Source organism: Maylandia zebra, linkage group LG3 (assembly GCF_041146795.1).
Source record: "Maylandia zebra isolate NMK-2024a linkage group LG3, Mzebra_GT3a, whole genome shotgun sequence".
In the NCBI taxonomy this organism is placed as follows: Eukaryota; Metazoa; Chordata; class Actinopteri; order Cichliformes; family Cichlidae; genus Maylandia; species Maylandia zebra.
In genome coordinates this window covers 14,925,533-14,947,531 of record NC_135169.1, presented here as the reverse complement: position 1 = coordinate 14,947,531, position 21,999 = coordinate 14,925,533, and the positions used below count along the sequence as shown (strand labels likewise).

General features: G+C 40.9%; 1 protein-coding gene across 1 annotated transcript; it reads left to right on the top strand.

Moving 5' to 3' along the window:
- The first annotated feature begins 11,432 nt into the window (after nt 1-11,432).
- On the top strand, nt 11,433-13,948 carry LOC101471067 (C-type lectin BML-2). The gene is made up of 8 exons (XM_014412685.3): nt 11,433-11,524; nt 11,602-11,679; nt 12,177-12,352; nt 12,432-12,549; nt 12,701-12,816; nt 12,906-13,040; nt 13,132-13,243; nt 13,607-13,948. Exons 2-8 carry the CDS (start codon nt 11,619-11,621, stop codon nt 13,687-13,689), a joined length of 801 nt encoding a protein of 266 aa, XP_014268171.3. The 5' UTR covers nt 11,433-11,524; nt 11,602-11,618; the 3' UTR covers nt 13,690-13,948.
- The last annotated feature ends 8,051 nt before the right edge of the window (nt 13,949-21,999 follow it).

The window sequence follows — 21,999 nt, the reverse complement described above, 5'->3', positions numbered from 1 at the left end:
ATAGAGCTGGGTGTCATCAGCATAGCAGTGAAAATGTATCAGAATCAGAATCAGAATCAGAATACTTTATTGATCCCTGGGGGAAATTATTTTTTGTTACAGTGCTCCATTTTAAACCAACATTAAGACAAGACAGACAATACGCTAACTAAGAATAGTACAATATATACATATATATACATACATACATACATACATAAGTCACTTATAAATAAATATTTGGAAAAGAAACATGTGTAGTTGTAGCAGCAAACAGTGTGTTAAGTGGATGCGTTGTACAGGGAGATGGCCACAGGCAGGAATGATTTCCTGTGTCGTTCAGTGGTGCTTTTCGGTAATCTCAGTCTCTCACTGAACGAGCTCCTGTGACTGACCAACATGTCATGGAGTGGGTGGGAGGTGTTATCCAACATTGTCTTTATCTTGGACAGCATCCGCCTCTCCGACACCACCTTGAGGGAGTCCAGCTCCATCCCCACAACATTGCTGGCCTTACGGATCAGTTTATTAAGTCTGTTGGCATCTGCGACCCTCAGCCTGCTCCCCCAGCATGCAACAGCATAGAGGATCGCACTGGCCACCACAGACTCATAGAAAATCCTCAGCATTTTCTGGCAGATGTTGAAGGACCTCAGTCGCCTCAAAAAATAGAGACGACTCTGGCCCTTCCTGTAAAGTGCTGTGGTGTTTTTAGCCCAGTCCAGTTTATTGTCAATGTGTACTCCAAGGTATTTATAGTCCTCCACAATGTCAACACTGACCCCCTGGATTGAAACAGGGGTCAAGTGTTTCCTGGTCTTCCTAAAGTCCACGATCAGTTCCTTGGTCTTTGCCACGTTGAGCTGCAGATGATTCTGCTCACACCACGTGACAAAGGAGTCGACCACAGCCCGGTACTCTGTCTCATCATCCCTGCTGATGCATCCAACCACCGCAGAGTCATCAGAAAACTTCTGAAGATGGCAGGTCTCTGTGCAGTGGCTGAAGTCTGTGGTGTAGAGGGTGAAGAGGAAGGGGGAGAGGACAGTCCCCTGTGGTGCCCCTGTGTTGCTAATCACCTTGTCAGACACACACTGTGGGAGACGTACATATTGTGGTCTTCCTGTCAGGTAATCAACAATCCAGGACACCAGAGAAGCATCCACCTGCATCGCTGCTAACTTATCACCCAGGAGGGTCGGCCTGATGGTGTTGAAAGCACTGGAAAAGTCAAAAAACATGACCCTCACAGTGCTCGCCGGCTGGTCCAGATGGGTGTAGACACGATTGAGCAGGTAGATGATGGCGTCCTCTGTTCCGAGACGAGGCTGATAAGCGAACTGAAGGGGATCCAGATGTGGTCTTACTATGGGTCGCAGCTGGTCCAGGATGAGCCTTTCCAGGGTCTTCATGATGTGGGAGGTCAGTGCCACGGGCCTGTAATCCTGGGGGCCACTGGGACGAGGCGTCTTTGGTACAGGGACGAGGCATGATGTCTTCCACATCACCGGGACCCTCTGCAGACTCAGACTCAGCATAAACAGTTTATGAAAGACTCCACACAGCTGGGGGGCACAGGCCTTGAGGACAAGGGGACTCACTCCGTCTGGTCCAGCAGACTTGCCTGAGTGAAGTCTCCTCATTTGCATCTCAACCTGGTATTGAGTGAAGGTGATGGGTGGGGGAGGGGTGTCAGGAATCTCACAGGAGGCAACATGTGAAGAGAGAGGCTGGCACAGTTGTGTGGCTCTGGATTCCAGGCTGACTGCAGGTGAGGTTGTGGGGGTGGGAGCAGACACTGTGGTGTCGAATCTATTGAAAAACAGATTCAACTCGTCGGCTCTATTCTCACCTCCCTCAGCTCCCCTGCTGTTGGTTGGCCTGAATCCAGTGATGGTCTTCATGCCCCTCCACACCTCTATGTATGCTATGTCTTCTAATGATACTGCCTAAGGGAAGAATGTATAATGTAAACAGAATTGGTCCTAGCACTGAACCCTGTGGAACTCCATAATTAACCTCAGTGTGTGAAGAGGACTCTCCATTTACATGCACAAACTGGAGTCTATTAGATAGATATGATACAAACCACTGCAGCGCAGTACCTGTAATACCTACTGCATGTTCTAATCGCTCTAATAGGATATTATGGTCGACAGTATCGAATGCTGCACTAAGGTCTAGCAGGACAAGCACAGAGATGAGTCCACTGTCAGAGGCCATAAGAAGATCATTTGTAACCTTCACTAAAGCTGTTTCTGTGCTGTGCTGAGCTCTGAAACCTGACTGAAACTCTTCAAATAAACCATTCCTCTGCAGATGATCTGTTAGCTGTTTGACAACTACTCTTTCAAGGATTTTTGATATGAAAGGAAGGTTGGAGATTGGCCTATAATTAGCTAAGACTGCTGGGTCTAGAGATGGCTTTTTGAGTAAAGGTTTAACTACAGCCAGCTTGAAGGCCTGTGGTACATAGCCGATCATTAGAGATAGGTTGATCATATTTAAGATCGAAGAATTAATTAATGGCAGGACTTCTTTGAGCAGTTTTGTAGGAATGGGGTCTAAAAGACAGGTTGATGGTTTGGAGGGAGTAATTATTGAAGTTAACTCAGAAAGATCAATGGGAGAAAAAGAGTCTAACTTAACATCAATGGTAGCTGTAGATAATATTACATCTGTGGGATGATTATTGGTAATTTTTTCTCTAATGATAAAAATTTTATTTGTGAAGAAGTTCATGAAGTTGTTACTAGTTAACGTTAAAGGGATGGTTGGCTCAACAGAGCTCTGACTTTTTGTCAGCCTGGCTATAGTGCTGAAGAGAAACCTGGGGTTGTTCTTATTTACTTCAATCAGTGACGAATAGTAAGATGTTCTGGCTTTGCGGAGGGCTTTCTTATAAAGCAGCAAACTATTTCTCCAGGCTAAATGATGATCCTCTAGATTTGTGACACGCCATTTCCTCTCCAGATTACGAGTCATCTGCTTTAGGGTACGTGTTTGAGAATTATACCACGGAGTCAGGTACTTCTGATTTGAGGCCTTAGTTTTCACAGGAGCTACAGTATCCAGAGTCGTACGTAGTGAGGAGGTGAAATTATTAACAAGATAATCGACCTCTGTTGGGGTAGCGTTCAGATAGCTGCTCTGCTCTGTGTTGGTACAGGGCATTGAAGATGATAACAGTGGGTGGATTATATTCTTAAACTTAGTTACAGCACTTTCAGAAAGACATCTACTTTGATAAAGTCTACTCTCCACTGCTGTGTAATCAATTATTGTAAATGTAAATGTTATCAGGAAATGATCAGACAGGAGAGGGTTTTCAGGAAACACTGTTAAATGTTCAGTTTCTATGCCATATGTTAAAACAAGATCTAGAGTGTGATTAAAGTGGTGGGTGGGTTCTTTTACATTTTGAGAGAAACCAATTGAGTCTAATAACAGACTAAATGCCATGTTGAGGCTGTCATTTTTAGCATCTACATGGATGTTAAAATCACCCACAATAATTATTTTATCTGAGCTCAGAACTAAATGAGATATAAAGTCTGAGAAATCAGACAGAAACTCTGTGTAAGGCCCAGGTGGACGATAGATGATAACAAGTAAGACTGGTTTCTGAGTTTCACAGCTGGGGTGGACGAGGCTAAGCATCAGGCTTTCAAATGAATTAAAAGTCTGTCTTGGTCTTTCATTAATTAATAGGCTGGTGTGAAAAATTGCTGCCACACCGCCCCCTCGGCCTGTGCTTCGAGATTTCTGGTAGTTAGAATGACTCGGGGGTGTTGATTCATTTAAACTAACATAATCATCCTGCTGCAACCAGGTTTCTGTAAGGCAGAGTAAATCAATTTGTTGATCAATTATTAAGTCATGTACTAACAGAGACTTGGAGGAGAGAGACCTAATATTTAATAATCCACATTTCACTGTTTTACTCTTTGGTTCAGATGTGGATACTGTATTGTTCTTTCTTTGTAATTGTTTATGTTTAAGTTGTTTGTTGCTGGTTTTTAGTTTGTTTTTTGTCTTTTTGGAAGCTGACACAGTCTCTATGGAGATGGGTTTTTGGGGGGGTAGCAGGAGGAGAGAAGCTGCAGAGAGGTGTGTAAGACTGCAACTCTGCTTCCTGGTCCCAACTCTGGATAGTCATATTTTGGGGGGTTTAATAAATTTGTCCATATTTCTAGAAATGAGAGCTGCTCCATCCAAAGTGGGATGGATGCCGTCTCTCCTAACAAGACCAGGTTTCCTCCAGAAGGTTTGCCAATTATCTATGAAGCCCACATCATTTCTGGGACACCACTCAGACAGCCAGCAATTTAAGGAGAACATGCGGCTAAACATGTCACTCCTGGTCTGATTGGGGAGGGGACCAGAGAAAACTTCACCTGTTTAGCAGGAGTGGGGCGGGTGGAGGTTTGCCCTGGTGCAGGTGTGCCACAGTGGTCATGTCAGCGGAAGGATCCGGCAGTTTCTCTGTGAATTTCAAATTCCTGTGGCAGCATACTCGGTGCTTCCTTGGAAGTTTAGGAGTTTTTTTCGCTATAAAAAGAAGTTTTCTTCCCACACACCCCACGGGCGCCAATGTTTCTGTCTCTTTTTACTGAATCAAAATTTAAAGTAAGGTCAGTACTTCCACGCTTTAAATGCTGCACAGTCATACTCTGTCCCGCACTCGTTATATTATCCATTGTTGATCTGCACACAGCTGTTAACCACGAACGTTGCACACGCTTACGTCATTGTCATGAGACACTCTCACAAAAAAAATCACTGGTTAATAACGCAGTAACGAAGCATGCTTACGGGAAAGTAACAGTAATCTAATGACCTTTTTTGCAATAGTAATTCCTTACTTTACTCGTCACTTGAAAAAAGTAATCAGATACACGTTACTGTCTCTAATCATCTCTGATCATGAGGCTGGAAGGATTTCCCATCCTGAAGCCAGCCATAACTGTCCTGCATCAAGTCTCACCGGCTGCCGCTGATCATCCCCATCAGTGGCCCACTACTTAACAGTGTGGCTGAGCTAACTAGTCAGTACAGCCCTGACTCTGAGATGAAACTATCTTTGCTTGATCTTGTCTTTTCAAGAGCCTGGAAGGGAGTGTGTCACAGGAGTGGAGCTATTGTATATATCAAGTGTTGGAGTTTTCACCATTCACACTACAGACCATGAGCACTGTGTGGGAGTCAGGAGCTCCACAATGGAAGCCATATTTTTGGAAACTGTCACGTTATTGTTCACCATCTCCACTGTGAATAAACAGTCTCTTTTGTGAAGTCCTGCATTTGGGTCACGTACTTACCCTGAACCTGACATTGTTGGTTTTTGTATATTGGGTTACTTTAAGAAGACTAAAAAAAATCCTCATATACTGGTGTTTTCTCACCAGTATGTGAGAATTAACATATAAATATAAACAGCAAAGAAAAGCATATCTAAAGTCTGTGACTGACAGATAAACTCATTATCATGCTATCATCAATTAGCCAACAGCCTTGCTAACATTCTAAAGAAAAAACATCTTTCAAAGCTTCTGAAATTATTTTCACTTCAGACATTATTTCACAAGACTTGGGGCTTTATAGCTATCTCATTATTTTAACTGTCGAAAATAAAAGTTCCCAAAAGTAAAAGTGATATACTGTCATGATCAAGTGTCGAATAACTGAGGTTGAGGCCAACATGAATTGGCAACTTTTGACATATTTCATCATATTTTATAGAGGAAGTAGAAATAAATGCAGACCCATTCTGTGTTTCTCGTTTGGGCACACAAAGCCAAGGCCCACTTTGCTTGTCTGTACATGCCAGGTACCTAAAATATTCCACAAGTGAGCCACATTTTCCTTCACCTCTGATGTCCACCAGCTTTTTCAACTCCTTTCCCACCAGGAAGATGATTTTTGATTTGCCTAAAGCCAGTTTTTATAGCCCATGATTGTACTGCCCGGGCCTCCAGATTTGGCCCCGACTTATTTCACAAAGCACTATTTCCTATGGGATAACAGACCTCCCTGGCGGATTTGGGACCCTTTGATCTCAAATGAATCAGTCTTGGAGGCCTGCCCCCAGGTTGGGGCTGTTCAAGGTTCCCTGAAGGTTTTTTTTTTTTGGTTTTTTTTAACAAAGGGATCTGTTGAATCACACTTGGTCTTACCTCTAACTCATGCCCAATTAACTACTGACTTGTTATAATATAATTGCCATGTGTAAAACTAGTTAAAGAAAAAATTGAAAACAGAATAATATACCATGGCAGGGGTAGAATGACAGTCATTTGATAATAATTATTTGAAAGCTGTACAAAGTGCCCAAGATCCTTACTGATATTATTTCCTGTTATTTCCCTTTCTTGCTTCCAAAACCTAAATCCTTAAAGAAGACATGGTGAAACTGTGACTTATTTTAAGTTTTTATATTTTATCGTTTTTTGCCTTGAAACCCTTCAATGGATGCCATTTTGCCTAGTCTCCTTCTTATTGACAAATCATGAACACTGCCTTTAACTAAGGAAAGTGAAACATTCCAAAAAATTATTCCAATATTTTCACGATTTAATGAGAGGGGCAATTACATTTCAATATATGACCAGGTAGGTTTAGATAGTTTCTTTTAGATAAATGGATTTCTAGTTGTGGTGTTTCTCAACATGAAAACTTCCCTCAATCCTATACGTAGCTTGAATATTCAAATGCATTATAAAGTGCTAAAGAACAGAGGCTAAAACCCCATACCCGACCTAGAAAATGATCAAGTCATTGTTATAGAGGAAGTGGAATTGAAGGCTCATCCATTCCGTGTCTTGCTCCATGACCTTGCTTAGCAACAGCCTGTTTACCTTTCAGCTTCCTACCAGTGAGTCCTGCAAGCCAGTCAGTATCAATAGGACATCTTTATTCTTAGTTTTTCCCCCCGCTGGTTTCTACCGTTTGGTTCAGTTCCTTCCTTTGTCTGGTGGGTAAAAAACTGTGCAAATAGACCCAAGATGCTTGTTCAGGCTCCTTTGGCTAAGACCGAGCCATCAGATAATCTCAAGCAGGTTCCTAAGCCTTGGCAGTGTTCCCGAAACCATTTTGTTGTAATTAAAGGAGTGTTTTGAATAAGGCTTTAAAGTCTGTTTCAGGCTCAAAAGCTACTCATTTAAATCTGCAAAACTTTAAGACACAAAGTATCTTATATGTGACTCGGAAACAAGACATACAGGGGCTTGCAAAAGTATTCGGCCCCCTTGAACTTTTTCACATTTTGTCACATTACAGCCACAAACATGAATCAATTTTATTGGAATTCCACATGAAAGACCAACACAAAGTGGTGTACATGTGAGAAGTGGAACGAAAATCATACATGATTCCAAAATGTTTTACAAATAAATAACTGCAAAGTGGGGTGTGCGTAATTATTCAGCCCCCTTTGGTCTGAGTGCAGTCAGTTGTCCATAGACATTGCCTGATGAGTGCTAATGACTAAATAGAGTGCACCTGTGTGTAATCTAATGTCAATACAAATACAGCTGCTCTGTGACGGCCTCAGAGGTTGTTTAAGAGAATATTGGGAGCAACAACACCATGAAGTCCAAAGAACACACCAGACAGGTCAGGGATAAAGTTATTGGAAAATTAGGCTTAGGCTACAAAAAGATTTCCCAAGCCTTGAACATCCCACGGAGCACTGTTCAAGCGATCATTCAGAAATGGAAGGAGTATGGCACAACTGTAAACCTACCAAGACAAGGCCGTCCACCTAAACTCACAGGCCGAACAAGGAGAGCGCTGATCAGAAATGCAGCCAAGAGGCCCATGGTGACTCTGGACGAGTTGCAGAGATCTACAGCTCAGGTGGGGGAATCTGTCCATAGGACAACTATTAGTCGTGCACTACACAAAGTTGGCCTTTATGGAAGAGTGGCAAGAAGAAAGCCATTGTTAACAGAAAACCAAGAAGACCCGTTTGCAGTTTGCCACAAGCCATGTGGGGGACCCAGCAAACATGTGGAAGAAGGTGCTCTGGTCAGATGAGACCAAAATGGAACTTTTTGGCCAAAATGCAAAATGCTTTGTGTGGCGGAAAACTAACACTGCACATCACTCTGAACACACCATCCCCACTGTCAAGTATGGTGGTGGCAGCATCATGCTCTGGGGGTGCTTCTCTTCAGCAGGGACAGGGAAGCTGGTCAGAGTTGATGGGAAGATGGATGGAGCCAAATACAGGGCAATCTTGGAAGAAAACCTCTTGGAGTCTGCAAAAGACTTGAGACTCGGGCGGAGGTTCACCTTCCAGCAGGACACGACCCTAAACATAAAGCCAGGGCAACAATGGAATGGTTTAAAACAAAACATATCCATGTGTTAGAATGGCCCAGTCAAAGTCCAGATCTAAATCCAATCGAGAATCTGTGGCAAGATCTGAAAACTGCTGTTCACAAACGCTGTCCATCTAATCTGACTGAGCTGGAGCTGTTTTGCAAAGAAGAATGATCAAGAATTTCAGTCTAGATGTGCAAAGCTGGTAGAGACGAACCCTAAAAGACTGGCAGCTGGAATTGCAGCAAAAGGTGGTTTTACAAAGCATTGACTCAGGGGGCTGAATAATTACGCACACCCCACTTTGCAGTTATTTATTTGTAAAAAATGTTTGGAATCATGTATGATTTTCGTTCCACTTCTCACGTGTACACCACTTTGTGTTGGTCTTTCACATGGAATTCCAATAAAATTGATTCATGTTTGTGGCTGTAATGTGACAAAATGTGGAAAAGTTCAAGGGGGCCGAATACTTTTGCAAGCCACTGTATGTTAAACATGGAGGCATGTTATTCCTCAGTAGAACAAACTCCTCTTTTCATCCAATAAAAAAAGAAAAAGCATTTTGGGTTACATATGTCTTCTTCTTTGCATAGTAAACCTTCAATTAATGATAGAGATTTGTCATTAGCATGGCAAATTAACATTACACAGAATCCTTTCTGGAAGTATTCTTGAGCCATGCAATTATTCCCATGAGAGAGTCATCCAAGTTTTTAATGCAGTGCCACCTGAGGTCTTTAAGATCATGGAATCTAGTTTTAATTTTCTCCCTTGTCCACAGAGATTTATCAAGATTCTCTGAATCTATTGACAATATTGAGTACTCTAGTTGATGACACATTCATCATCTTCAGAATTTTATATAAATATATATTATTCTGAAATGTTTCCACAGTTCCTAGATGCAGTTTTTTTTAGATAATGGTGAAACTCTCCGCTTCTGAGAAACTTTATAGCTAAGATGCCTTTTCATACCTATTGTTGCAAAATGTTCCTTGAGCTTTTTCCATTCAGTAATGATTACTTGTCCACTCCTTTGTCGTCCCATGTTTCCACTTCTTGAGATAAGTTCATGTAATCAAATTCAAAATTAGCTATTACTTTACATCATTTTTATTTACACTTTGCACAGCATTTTCTCTACTGGAATCACAGACCCAGCCCATTAATTATGCTGAGTGTGGTGCTAACCTCACATCTTTCTCTACAAAGAAATTCGGATATGACACAGATAGGAATGCCTGTCAAAAATGCAAGACATTTCTTCTCAACTGAGACATTGGTCTCATTTTATCTTTCATTTCTTATTTAATGTCTTTTCCTGAAATGCTAAGGAAAGAACTGGCAATCGAAAACTAAACTGGACCTGGACCACCTACTAATAAAAGAGTGACGAAACGTTTCTCCCCCAAAACGCTACGCCCAGATGAACAGAATCAGCTTTTGGAGCTTTTACCAAATTGACCATCCCAGACTTGCCGTAATGGTCTATTTGATTCACCTTTTGTTGTTTATTTATTTTATTTATTTTTTTATTTTCACTTGCTAGATACGGGACAGACTTGAATGAGGAAAAGAAAAAGGAGAAAGGAAGAGGGGGAAAAAACAGTGGAGAAGAGGGATGGGGATAAAGGGCAAAAAAACAAAAAACAACTAAATAAGCAGACAAAAAAAATATACATATATCAATCACCTGGATCACCTGTTGAGAAAGAAAAGAAAACAAGCAGAAGAACATGAGAGCAATACAATAAACAACAATGATATATGGGAATATTTTTCTTTCTCTCCCTCTCATTCTTTCTCCCTGTCCTGACCCCCAGTCATGTCTGTCCAGTCTTTCAAAAACAAAAATAAAATAAATACATAATTATAATAAAGGTCAATCAAATGGACCAATATGGCAAGGCCATGATGATCCACTTGGTAAAGTAAATCCACTTGGCATCTTTCTTGGCCTTCAGACAACAATTCTGATGGCTAAAAAACAAAACAAAACAAAGAAAGCCTTACATTAGGGAGAAAAACACGTCGGGGGAGAGGGTCCTCGGTTCTCCAGTTAGATTGTACTTCACGGCGTCATGTTTTGCCATGACGGGGTTATTATTGGAGTAAATGGATGGCTGGAGCCTCTGCTCGAAGTGTCTCTTATCGCTGCGAGCGGGTTCACATTGGAGTGAACTGAGAAAAACATGGAAGGGTACCTTTTGCGTTAACATGAGAATTTTAGGGATGTTACAAATCGTCGCTATATTACGAGTAGGGAGTGAAAACGGGTTGAAGACCAAGCAGACATGGAGCACAGAGAGAAGAGTAACTAGACGTGAGACGTGGAACGGGGGAGGGCAAAGTTACAGAAAGTAAGAACATAACCAGTGTTGGTCAAGTTACTTGAAAAAGTAGTCCTGTTACTTTACTGATTACTTGAAAAAAGTAATCAAATTACAATAACGCATTACTTTTAACGCATCACTGCCCATCTCTGAATTTGACATAAGCAGAAAACAATATAGTGACTCAAAACCATGAAAATCAACAAATCCAAGAACATAACTGATCAAAAACGCAGCACACAGACCCAGTACTGTGACAGATCTGTCTCCATAAAAATTTTCTGGTGAATGCCTGTCAAAGATACAAGACATCTCTTATCAGCTGAGGCACTGGTCTCATTTTATCTTTTTCTTATTGCATGTCTTTTCCAGAAATGCTAAGGAAAGAACTGGCAAGAATTGGTCTACTGAAGAAACATTCTCATCATGATTACTGTGAGAGCAAAACGTCAGAAATTATTTTAGATCTTCATAATAACGCTGATTATTTAATGTCCATAAACTCAGCTTCTCCTTTGTTTTATGGGGTTTTTTTTTTCTTTCCTGAAAATACTTTCTTAAATATATAAAATGTTCTCCATTTATACTATGGAGTGTTGACCAGTGTTTGACTAGTTGTTGACTAGTAAAATTAAGTGGGCAGCTGGAAGAAGTAGTCAGCATTTGGCAATAATTTTGGTTTTGGTTGAGAAAGAAAGAAGTGCAGTAAAAGTCTGGCCAGCATGAATCACATAATACACGTGTCATTTTTTTCAATGTTAGTTCCCTGTTTTGAAACTACAAAGAGACAGAATATAAGCCGTGATCTCAGAGCTGTTCAGCACCTTGTTCCAACCTTGGAAGGCTGAAGCTACTGACTGAACAGACAAGATATTCTACAAAAGGTTGGCTGAAAACTCAGATTCCTTCTGTGCTTTGTTTAATGAAGTGCTAATAACTTTGGGTCTTTTGTTGTTCACAGAGATACTAATTATCACCATGAAGCTGCTGACTGTGTCTGCACTTCTTTGTGCAATGATCGCTCTGACCACTGCTGCCAGTGAGTATTGTAGTATAATATAGATAACGTATATATGTGTGGAATCAATAATACAAACAACACTTATAATATCAATATTATAAATGGAAATTTACCACTAAAATTTATCAAAATTATAACTTTTTGTCATGCTGAAGAGCACATCTATGTCCTCACTTGTATGCTTGTATGTAATGTATGTATTCAAATGTTATGTTTTACCAGTGAGAAAATAAAATATTTATAATTTATGTATACATACATACATACATATATATATATATATATATATATATATATATATATATATATATATATATATATATATATATATATATATATGCGTGTGTGTGTGTGTGTGTGTGTGTGTGTGCTTGTGTGTGTGTGTGTGTAAACACATTTACACATGGTTTGAAAGACAATTTGTCACGGGAGTGGAACGGACTCAGGCGCAGACTGAGGTAGCACAGTTCAACGACACTTTATTAATCACACTGGTGCACTATATACACGTGAAGGGGGGGGAAACACCAGGGTCCCGGGGATCACTTGGCTGGGGAGACACACTTCTTCGCACTCGCTCTGCTCCTCGTCCAAACAGTCTCCACACAAGCAGCTCAGCTCACTCTCCTACTCACGGGGTCCAGGGGTCACAAAAGGGCTGATCCAGGCAAACCTGTTTACACAGACGAGGGTAAGTCGAAGGCAAACACGGGAACAGTAGAATCGCAAGGAAGCCAGGCAATACTAACGAGAGTTACTCAATATTCCAGCGACGAACAGCTCAGAGCCCCAGCCTTAAGAGCCAGAGAACTGCAATCCGCTCGAGATCAGCTGCAGGTGCGTGGGCCAAGGGCAGGAGCCCAATCAGAGCTCCGCCCAGGCAGACAGGTAGGAGAGACAGAGTGAGAGAAAAACAACAAACACTTGTGGCCACACTGGGCTGGCCGGGGAGGCACAGGGACCATGACACAATTACTTTTTTGTAAATAGCAAAGATAATTGATGTTTGAGTATCTAAGTAGTCTTTGCTTGTCCTCAGGAGAGCATCTTGTTGAGAAGAGATCTCCATGTTTTAGGAGCCTCTGGGGTTGGACTAGATATGGAAACCAATACTTTCACTTCTTTCCCAATCAACTGACTTGGGCTCAGGCGCAGGTAAGAACAGTGATTTCGATTTAGCATTTCTCTCTGCTTTAATACTTTTCATATCAAACTTGGTTTCAACTAGACCTTTTGTCCTATAGAGACACTGTCAGTCCCTGAATGCAAATCTGGCGTCTGTGCGCAACCTCGGAGAGTACCAAGCGATTCAGAGGGTCATACTTAATGGTGCTCGTAATCATGTCCCTACATGGATTGGAGGCTCAGATGCTCAAGAGGTACACTACTCAATATTAGACATTAGTTCTGACACTAGAGGATATGCCTGCCTATCGACATTATTCTCTGTTATTTTTTTGTGTTTTCTAGGAGTGTTATTGGTTTTGGATCGATGGAACCCGTTTCACATATGCAAACTGGTGTCATGGAGAGCCTAACAATGTCGGGGGCAGAGAGAACTGCCTGCATATGAATTGGACAGGTAAAATTTAAAAGAAAGTGTATGAATTCATTTTGAGGGGAACAAAAACTGTTACAGTATCCACATTTTCTCAAAAAATGCTTATCATTTGGTGTGATAAATAGCAGTGACTTACAGGAAAATAATATGAATTCTAAATTTTATTTTTAACAGAGACAAACTTTGTGTTTTACCATAATGAATAAAATAGATTGCTGTATTTCACGTCTTTAAATTTAAAGTAAATTTACATAGTGCTGTGAAAGTAGAGTCAAAAATGAATATTGACAGGTGCTCCTGCTATTATGCAAACTAAATATTTGTGTCAGTATAGACGTCCATGTGAGCATGGCTTCACTTAATGTTCATTTTTGGTGCTTACAGGAAACCTCTGTATGAATGACATACCCTGTGACGCCAGATACCCATTTGTCTGCGCCAGGAAAGTCAGACGATCTCTGGAATGAAGGCTTGGTTCACCGGTCTTTAGAGCAAATAATCTCATAAATCCAGCTTAAAATGTTTGTCTTCTTACATCTTTACTTCTTTTTAGTTCACCGCAATGCTACATAAGGAATGAGTTGAAAAATGATGCAACCTGTAGATGGATTGTCTCTTTTAATAAGAACAAACTGAGTGTGTAATGGAAAGAATGCTTTAAGCTTTCACTTTACTTCCCTGAATGAACATCATCTTCATTATTAAACCTTTAAGCATTGAATCAAACTGGTCTCTGAGTCTTTGTCACATTTTCATAGGAATGCTCCCAAAATTTCATCTTTTGTTTTTATGATGAGGTGATGGTAAAGGAAGAATTTGAAAAGAATAGATGTGTCATGGTGTACTGTGTGGCAGGCAGGATGGAGAACCCAAATGCAGGACTCTGAAACAGAAGGTTAAACTTAAAGCGGCAGCGTTTATTAGTGGGAGAATTTTCATAAAATTAAACCTCACAAAAAAACAAAACCACAAACTGGAAAAATAGAAACCAAACACTCAGAAACTAACACAAGCACGACAGAAACACAAAGCATGAAGAGGATACAACACAACAGTGACTGAGAGAAACACAGGGCTTAAATACACTGAGGGAAAACGAGGTTTGAGACTCAGGAGGGAAGCACAGCTGGAAGAATCTAGACTTAATGAGACAAGGGTTATTAAAACTAGACTCAATGCACGTAGGACTGGGACTATCAAAATAAAACAGGAAACAAGAGACAAGTCACAAAGATGCAGACTTGACACAGAGAAACAGACTGAAAGAATGTGACACATGGAACACAAGGAAGACAGTGTCTGAAACTAGACGCCAGAAGAACAACAACTAATAATAATAAAGAGCACAAAACTGTGAATAACCAATAATCAAGAAAAAGAACTCAAACACAAAACACTGGTTAACACCCAGTTCCATGACAAGATGTAATATTTTATGAAGGGGTGCATTTTATTTAGGCCTTCATCAAGAGGCCTTTATTATTCATGGTGTTCAGTAACATTATTTAGTTATGTTTCCTTAGTTGTTGTTTTTTTGCCCATATAGAAAGTATTACACGTATTTTTGGTCAAGTAACTAACAATTTCGAAATAATATGATGCCATATGATTCTTTTCTAGCAAATAGCTAAAAAAGAAAGTGCCACCACAACAATATAAAATGAGGTGGCCATGGTCTGATGTAATGCACTGCTTTTTATGCTAGGTGTGAGCCTGTTGTCTAAGAAGTGTGAAAAGCGTCTGGACTTCTTTAACTTGCTTGAAGACGTTTCACCTCTCATCCGAGAAGCTTCTTCAGTTCTAGGGTCAAATGGTGGCGAGTTCCAGATTTAAGCCCTGTGGGAGTTTCCCCAGAGAGAGACAATGGACCCCCTCATGATCCTCTACCTAATCACATGAGCTCATTGTGAAATTTAGCCCCACCCTATCATGTGATTTCCTGAGGTCAGATGGCCCAGGATGTGAGTGGGCGTTAAGGCGTCTGGGAAGGGATCTCAAAACTGGATTATAGATGGCAGACAGTTGGGTGTCGTAAACCACCGCCTCTTTTCAAAGATGGTCGCTCACAGTGAACATAGATGGCTTATTTCACTCCTCTTTTAAACCATCTGTCTTCTCTGTCCAAAATTGGGAACATTGGGATCCTCAAAAGAGTGACCTTTGTCCTTTAGATGCAGATGGACCACTGAGTCTTGTCCCATTGAGCTGACTCTTCTATGTTGTACCATGTGCTTGTGAAGTGGCTTTTTGGTCTCTCCAATGTAGAGGAGTTCTGTCTTTGGGATGAACCATTTTTTTGTCTGAGTGTGTTGCTGGGTCCTTCACTGCTCACATTGACGCTGTGGATAAAAGCATCAAGTTCACCAGGGAAGACACAAAGGATAACAGCACGATGACCTGGATGACTAAGAGCCTTCACAGACACCTCATGTACATTGATGTCTTTTGTTTAGAAAACCTTAAGTTGTAAAACAGTTAGCTGCAGTCCATCTTACCAAAAAAGAGTAACCTCCCTGGCAGTTCACAGAGTTTTATATGACCATCTATAAAACTTGTTGAAACTGGTGGGGAGAAGCTGCTTGTTTTGCAGGCCCTGAGCTAAGAGGTGGCCATGATGGATATCAGGCACCAGTTATCATATCTACTGCTGCTGCTGCACATTCCTTTATACTGATATATCTGAAGGTTTCTAAGTAATTATTCAATCAGTAAACTTAAGATTCTATTAATCCCAAATAAAAATAAAAGCCAACAAGCCCATCCAGACTGTAACCACCAGTCATTATCCCATATGTGAATCTTGGGTCAGCTGGAAGGAGATATTTACTTAATTTCCAGATGTGTAACAATGATATGTTAAGACCCTGTGGGTAAATCTTTAACTCTGTTCAACAGTTCAATTTAATTTTATTCATCAAGTGCCAAATCACAATTGTGCTGGGTTAAACTTTTAGATGTTTTTCTTGTGTGTTCACAGACTTTCCAAAAATATTTGCACTGAAGTATTTGGCCATATGATGGGGCTGTTGATGTCAAAATTATATACTCATCTGCACCACAACACAAAACATCCAATGCATGACACAATGATTACCACAATACTAGACATAAAAGTTTTAGTAACATTTGTCTACAAAGGTTTTCAGCTTTCAATGCTGCTTGTCACAGAATGAGAAGATAAATGGATTTGTAAATGTAGGTTTCTTTTTTTAAGTACAAAGACAAAAGGGTCGGAAAATTAGCAGTGATGGCGAAATGCATGAAGTGCCAAATAACTGAGGCTGAAACCACATGTCAGATGTAAAATTCACCAGTCATTGGGGAGACCGTGGCTCAGGGGGTTGCCGGTTTGATCCCTGGGTGCTCTGTCCTGGTCGTTGTGTCCTTGGGAAAGACACTTTACCCTACCGCCTACTGAGGGGCCGATGGCACGATGTGGCAGCCTTGCTTCTGTCAGTCGGCCCCAGGGCAGCTGTGGCTGCAACCGTAGCTTGCCTCCACCAGTGTGTGAGTGAATGAATAGTGGCATTGTAAAGCCCTTTGGGTGCCTTGAAAAGCGCTATATAAATCCAATCCATTATTATTATTTTTAGAGAGAATGTAGAAGTGAACGTTTACCACTTATCAAAGTGTTTGTACTGTGACTTGCTTGGCCTACTGGTACTCATCAACTGCCTGTCAAGTCCTACAAGCCAGTCAAGCTGTCTTCTTTTTCAGCTTGATGTCTCCCTTTGTATCTTTTTCCCACTGTTTGAGTTGACTCCATCCCCAATTGTGAGGTGTCATTTCATATCCCTAAAGCAAGTTTAACCATCAAGGGTTTGGAATGAATTAAAAAAAACTGCACACAGTACAGTATGTGTCCATATGTGTTATTAGTGGGTGATCATGTGTCAGTGAGTGAAAGGGCTGTATCTGGGGCCTTACTGAGCTTTGGCCCCTGTGCTACATGGTCAAGAGGGTGGGGTACACTTCCTATTACTCTGCATGGACCCTGTTATCACTCCCTTGGATGTGGGTACTTGTTGGTTTGGGGAGTGTGGCTGGATGTTCTGGTGTGATCGTTGACCCCCTCTCTTGGGGGCCTCTTCTAAAATGTGTGCAGCTGTTATTGTTCTGAGAATTTATGGTAAATGTGATGTTATACACCCATGAAGAATGGATGGCATTGCAAAACTGGATTTGCTCTTATTCTGAATTCCCTCTTTATTCTGGTACAAAGATAACAGCACACAATTGTCATCAACTGCCTCGCCTCTGTCAGTGCGCCCCAGGGCGGCTGTGGCTGTAGCTTGCCATCACCAGTGTGTGAATGTGTGTGTGAATGGGTGGATGACAGGTTGTGTAAAGCGCTTTGGGGTCCTTAGGGACTAGAAAAGCGCTATACAAATACAGGCCATTTACCATTTACCATCAACAGTGTGTCATGCAACTGCTACATTCAGGTCTGTTAACTAGGATTAGAACACTTACAATCTAATGCAAAACATTAGAACTAGGGGCAACCAGAAAGCTAACCAAAAATGCTACTTGTGAGTAAAGTTACTGATCAACACATTCTCACTCCCAAATTTTAATATTTTATGCTAGGTGACAAATCGCCAACATATTACGCTTCCAACACCCTGAATGACGAGATTGGAAAAATTAGGAAACATGAGAACCCTTTGGGATCAATCTTCACATGTTCGTTCATTTTACTTAAATCGCTTTGAAAAACACTATTTAATGTCATCAAAGTGCTGGTTAAGGTTAAGGATAAGGTTATGGTCAGGGTTGGAAAACATGCCTGGAACGCGCATTACCCTGGGACCGTAATTCCACTGGATTTCACCCATAACCCAGCGCGTAGCATAAGAACATGGAAGGTCACCTTTCACGTTCCTCAGGAACGCTGCGGGACGTGACAAATCGTCAAGATGGTACGCCTCGGGAGTGAGAACGGGCTGTACTGATAATGCACCAATATGCCTGTAACTTTCAGGGTACATGCCAGTACTGCTTGTAATAAAAAATACATATTAACAATTATAGCTCTCTTAAGATCTCACTGTTGGGTTACTCCTAAATTTTTATCTTGTTCAAAGAGAAGATATAAAACAAAGTTCTAAGCTAATCGACCTGTGTGTTCTCCTTTTTTAAAAACAAGAATTAATAGGAGAATCGATAAAGAATCGAATGGTTAAATAGAATTGAAAATGGAATCGGAATCGTGAAAATTTTATTAATTCCCATCCCTAGTCACAATGAGGCAGTTATTTTGGTGCTGGTTGAGAAATAAAAATGTGCAATGAATGTCTGGCTGACATAGGGCAGTCAATTTTTTTTCAATGTCATTTCCTTAGTTTGAAATTTCAAAAACAGTATATAATCACTGATCTAGGAGCTGTTCAGCACCTTCTCACTGGAAGGCTAAAGCTAGTTTGTGCTGAAAATAAATAAAACAAGATATTCTGCAAAAGGTGGGCTTCAAGCTCAGATTATCTTCTGCCCTTTCTTTAATGAACTACATGTCACTTTGGGTCTTTTGTTTTTCACAGATACTAGACATCACCGTGAAGTTGCTAACTGTGTTTGCACTACTTTGTGCAATGCTGGGTCTGACCACTGCTGCTGGTGAGTATTGCAGTATGTATACTTTTAGTAATTGCAAATGACTAAATATTGCAATATACAGCATGTGTGGAAACATAATAAATAGAAAATTAAGTATCTGCCAACATCTGATGTTTTAATTTGTCTGCCTCATCCAGAAAGGGGCAGCAACTATGGCGTTATTTTTGTGCCACTATTCTGAGCGCATGTAAAAAAAATTGAGCGCATGTAAAAAAAACTTGCAGGTGCAAGTGTTGCATTTTGAGGAGAAATTTATTTTGCGCAAAGAAAAGCTAAATTTGAGTGAACAAAATGCATTGCTGCGTGTAAAAAATGTATTTCAGTGTTTGCTATTATCCACACACACGCACAATAGCAGCCCCTTTCGCTGAGTTTTTGAATTTGTGCTTGCTCGCAATGTGTTGCTCGCGCTCTCAACATTTCTGCCTGTGCGCGCTCAACTCTTTCTCTACACCGTCATATTTGTGCCACAAAACCAGCCAATCACAGACTTAGATGCAAAAAAAAATCTGATTGGCTGTTTTGGTTTCCAATCAGCTCGAAATGATGAAATGCAATATCCCAGAATCCATTTCGTCCAAAACTCAAACGAGGCAGTGGCGGAAGAACACAGAGTGGCGGAGTTTGAAATATTACTCTTTCTGGGTCACAAAATAAACTTTTAAGATATTTTCATGCGAGAATGGTGCTGTGTAAACTTCTAATATCTAATAAACTTCATCAAGACATCACATATTTGCATAAGTGCTCTAACGTTTTCGGAGATGCCTGTTACCCACCAGCTGACCGGGTGGTCACTCGGGTTAAACATAATATATAAATTATATAATTATATCATTATATAATTATATAATGTTATACGTAAAATTGTATTGTATTTATTTAAATTTTTACTTTTTAATTATTTTAATTATTTTTAATTATTTTATTTGCATTTTTCTAATCACTAGGGTTTGAGAGTAACGCAATTTCTATTCTGTGTATGTCCTGTACATGTGGCAGAATTGACAAATAAAGTTGACTTGACTTGACTTGACTTGATAATGCTGAACTGACAAAAAAATCGTCCGACTACACCACCAGGTATTATAGGAAAAATCATAAAGCCTTTGAACTACAACAAACGCTGTTGTGACAGTGATGTACACTGTCTTGTTGGTATATATACAGGGAGTGCAGAATTATTAGGCAACATCCTTTCCTTTGGCAAAATGGGTCAAAAGAAGGACTTGACAGGCTGAGAAAAGTCAAAAATAGTGAGATATCTTGCAGAGGGATGCAGCAGTCTCAAAATTGCAAAGCTTCTGAAGCGTGATCATCGAACAATCAAGCGTTTCATTCAAAATAGTCAACAGGGTCGCAAGAAGCGTGTGGAAAAACCAAGGCGCAAAATAACTGCCCATGAACTGAGAAAAGTCTAAGGTGCATTTAAAACCTAGGAGGGCATGGAGCTACCTGCCAGAGAGCAGCAGGTAAGCGCATAGTCCCTCCTGCTAGCCCTCAATGTCTACGTGTATTTAAAATTGAGAGGTGGGCAACGACGCCAGGGGTGAGGTGTACACCCTGATGGTAACTTGGATTCCGTGTATCGTGCCCACCCCCAAGATCCTATATGTATGTGTAATGAGAGTGTGAGTAATGTGAATGTCCAAGTTGTGTGATAAAATTGAGGCAGAGGCAGCCAGAAGGGGACAGGGGGGGGTAGCCTCCCCTGCACCCTGGTGACATACCCCTACTCCAAGGCCCTGCATGTGTGGGTGGTTGTGGTGGAGCGGGAAGAGGGAGGCAGCTGGAGATGGGGGGGAAGGAAGGGAGGGGCAAGTGACCCCTCCCTGGGGCCAGCTCCCCTGCTGACCCCAGTAGGCACCCCCATACTCCGCAACCCGCCAGGGAAAGGGGGCCCAGGCCCCTCCAGACCTCCAGATTTTTGCAAAGCTTTATGTGGAAGGAAACCGTGACCGAGGACAAGCTGATGGAATAAGATGTAAGTACAACTCCTCTGGTTTCATATGCAAAAAAAAAAAATATTGCGCTAGCTTACACGGTTCAGGTTCTACAGGGATTTAAAAATAGTTACGCAAAACAGAGCGTGCTGCTCTGCCCGGCTTTAAAGGCTTAACAATAACAATGTGTTGAATAATGACTTTAAAAAATAATATAAAATAGTGTGCAAATACTGATAACAGTGCAAATGTTTGCAATATAAGAAATAAATGAAAAATGTAAACATCTATGTTTAGTGAACTTTGCAGTGTTGCTCTGTGGTGCAGCTACTACACCGTAGCAAAGTTTACACACTGTGTCTACTTGAGCCACGTCTGACTCCGCGAACCCATAATGGTTCCACACCACTGAAGTTTTTTTTTTTGTTTGTTTTGTTTTTTTTTACCTCTTTTCAACCAACGGCAGTCACTCTCCTCTCTAAATAACATCTGCTTAGCTTTCCGAGCTTCCCTCGGGTCCTCTTAATTGTTGTGACGCGTGTTCGAAATGCAGAGAGGTGCGCTCGATTTGCTACACGGAGCAGCGTGAGAGTAAAGCATGAGGAAGGGGCTAATAATCGGCTCAGTCATTTTTAATGATCGTTGAAAGCCCAGATCTTAATCGTGATTAAAATTCGATTAATTGAGCAGCCCTACTTAAGGTTACATCAATTTGACGTCACTTTCATTGCATTGTTCGCTCTGGCTCTTTGTGTTTCAGCGCCCCAGGCAGTTCTGTCTGTACCTACTAGTTTTCAGGTTACTCCACTGGCCAAAGTGTTACTTTTATTTAGGACTCATGGAAAACTGTTATTTTGGCTTGGGTGGTTTGAGTACAAGGTGACTACTGGGAAAGCAAGGATCTGTGAGACACTGTGATTTTTAAAGGTTTTGTGCCCAAATTGTATTGATGCTTCAAAACAAACTGAAACCCATGTCCACTGTGCCACCTTCTGGCTAATTTGGCTATTGCCACATCTTGATAGCTATTTCATAAAAAATGACAGATGTTTTGGGGAAATCCCAGAAAAGAAAAAAATCAATCAATCAACAAAAGAAAAATATTGAGACTGTTAAAGACCACAAAGCTTTGGCTGTCATGAAACGTGCTTCAGCGAAATGCACCCCTCTGTTAACATTCATGAGGTCCTTTGAGGCAACTCTTTAGTTGCTTCGTAA

Bases quoted from the DNA above. Each gene is read 5' to 3' on its own strand.
- LOC101471067 (XM_014412685.3), top strand. From the start codon at position 11,619: ATGAAGCTGCTGACTGTGTCTGCACTTCTTTGTGCAATGATCGCTCTG. The intron at 12,817-12,905 runs GTAAGAACAGTG...TTTGTCCTATAG, and splicing joins TGACTTGGGCTCAGGCGCAG to AGACACTGTCAGTCCCTGAA. The intron at 13,041-13,131 runs GTACACTACTCA...TGTGTTTTCTAG, and splicing joins GAGGCTCAGATGCTCAAGAG to GAGTGTTATTGGTTTTGGAT.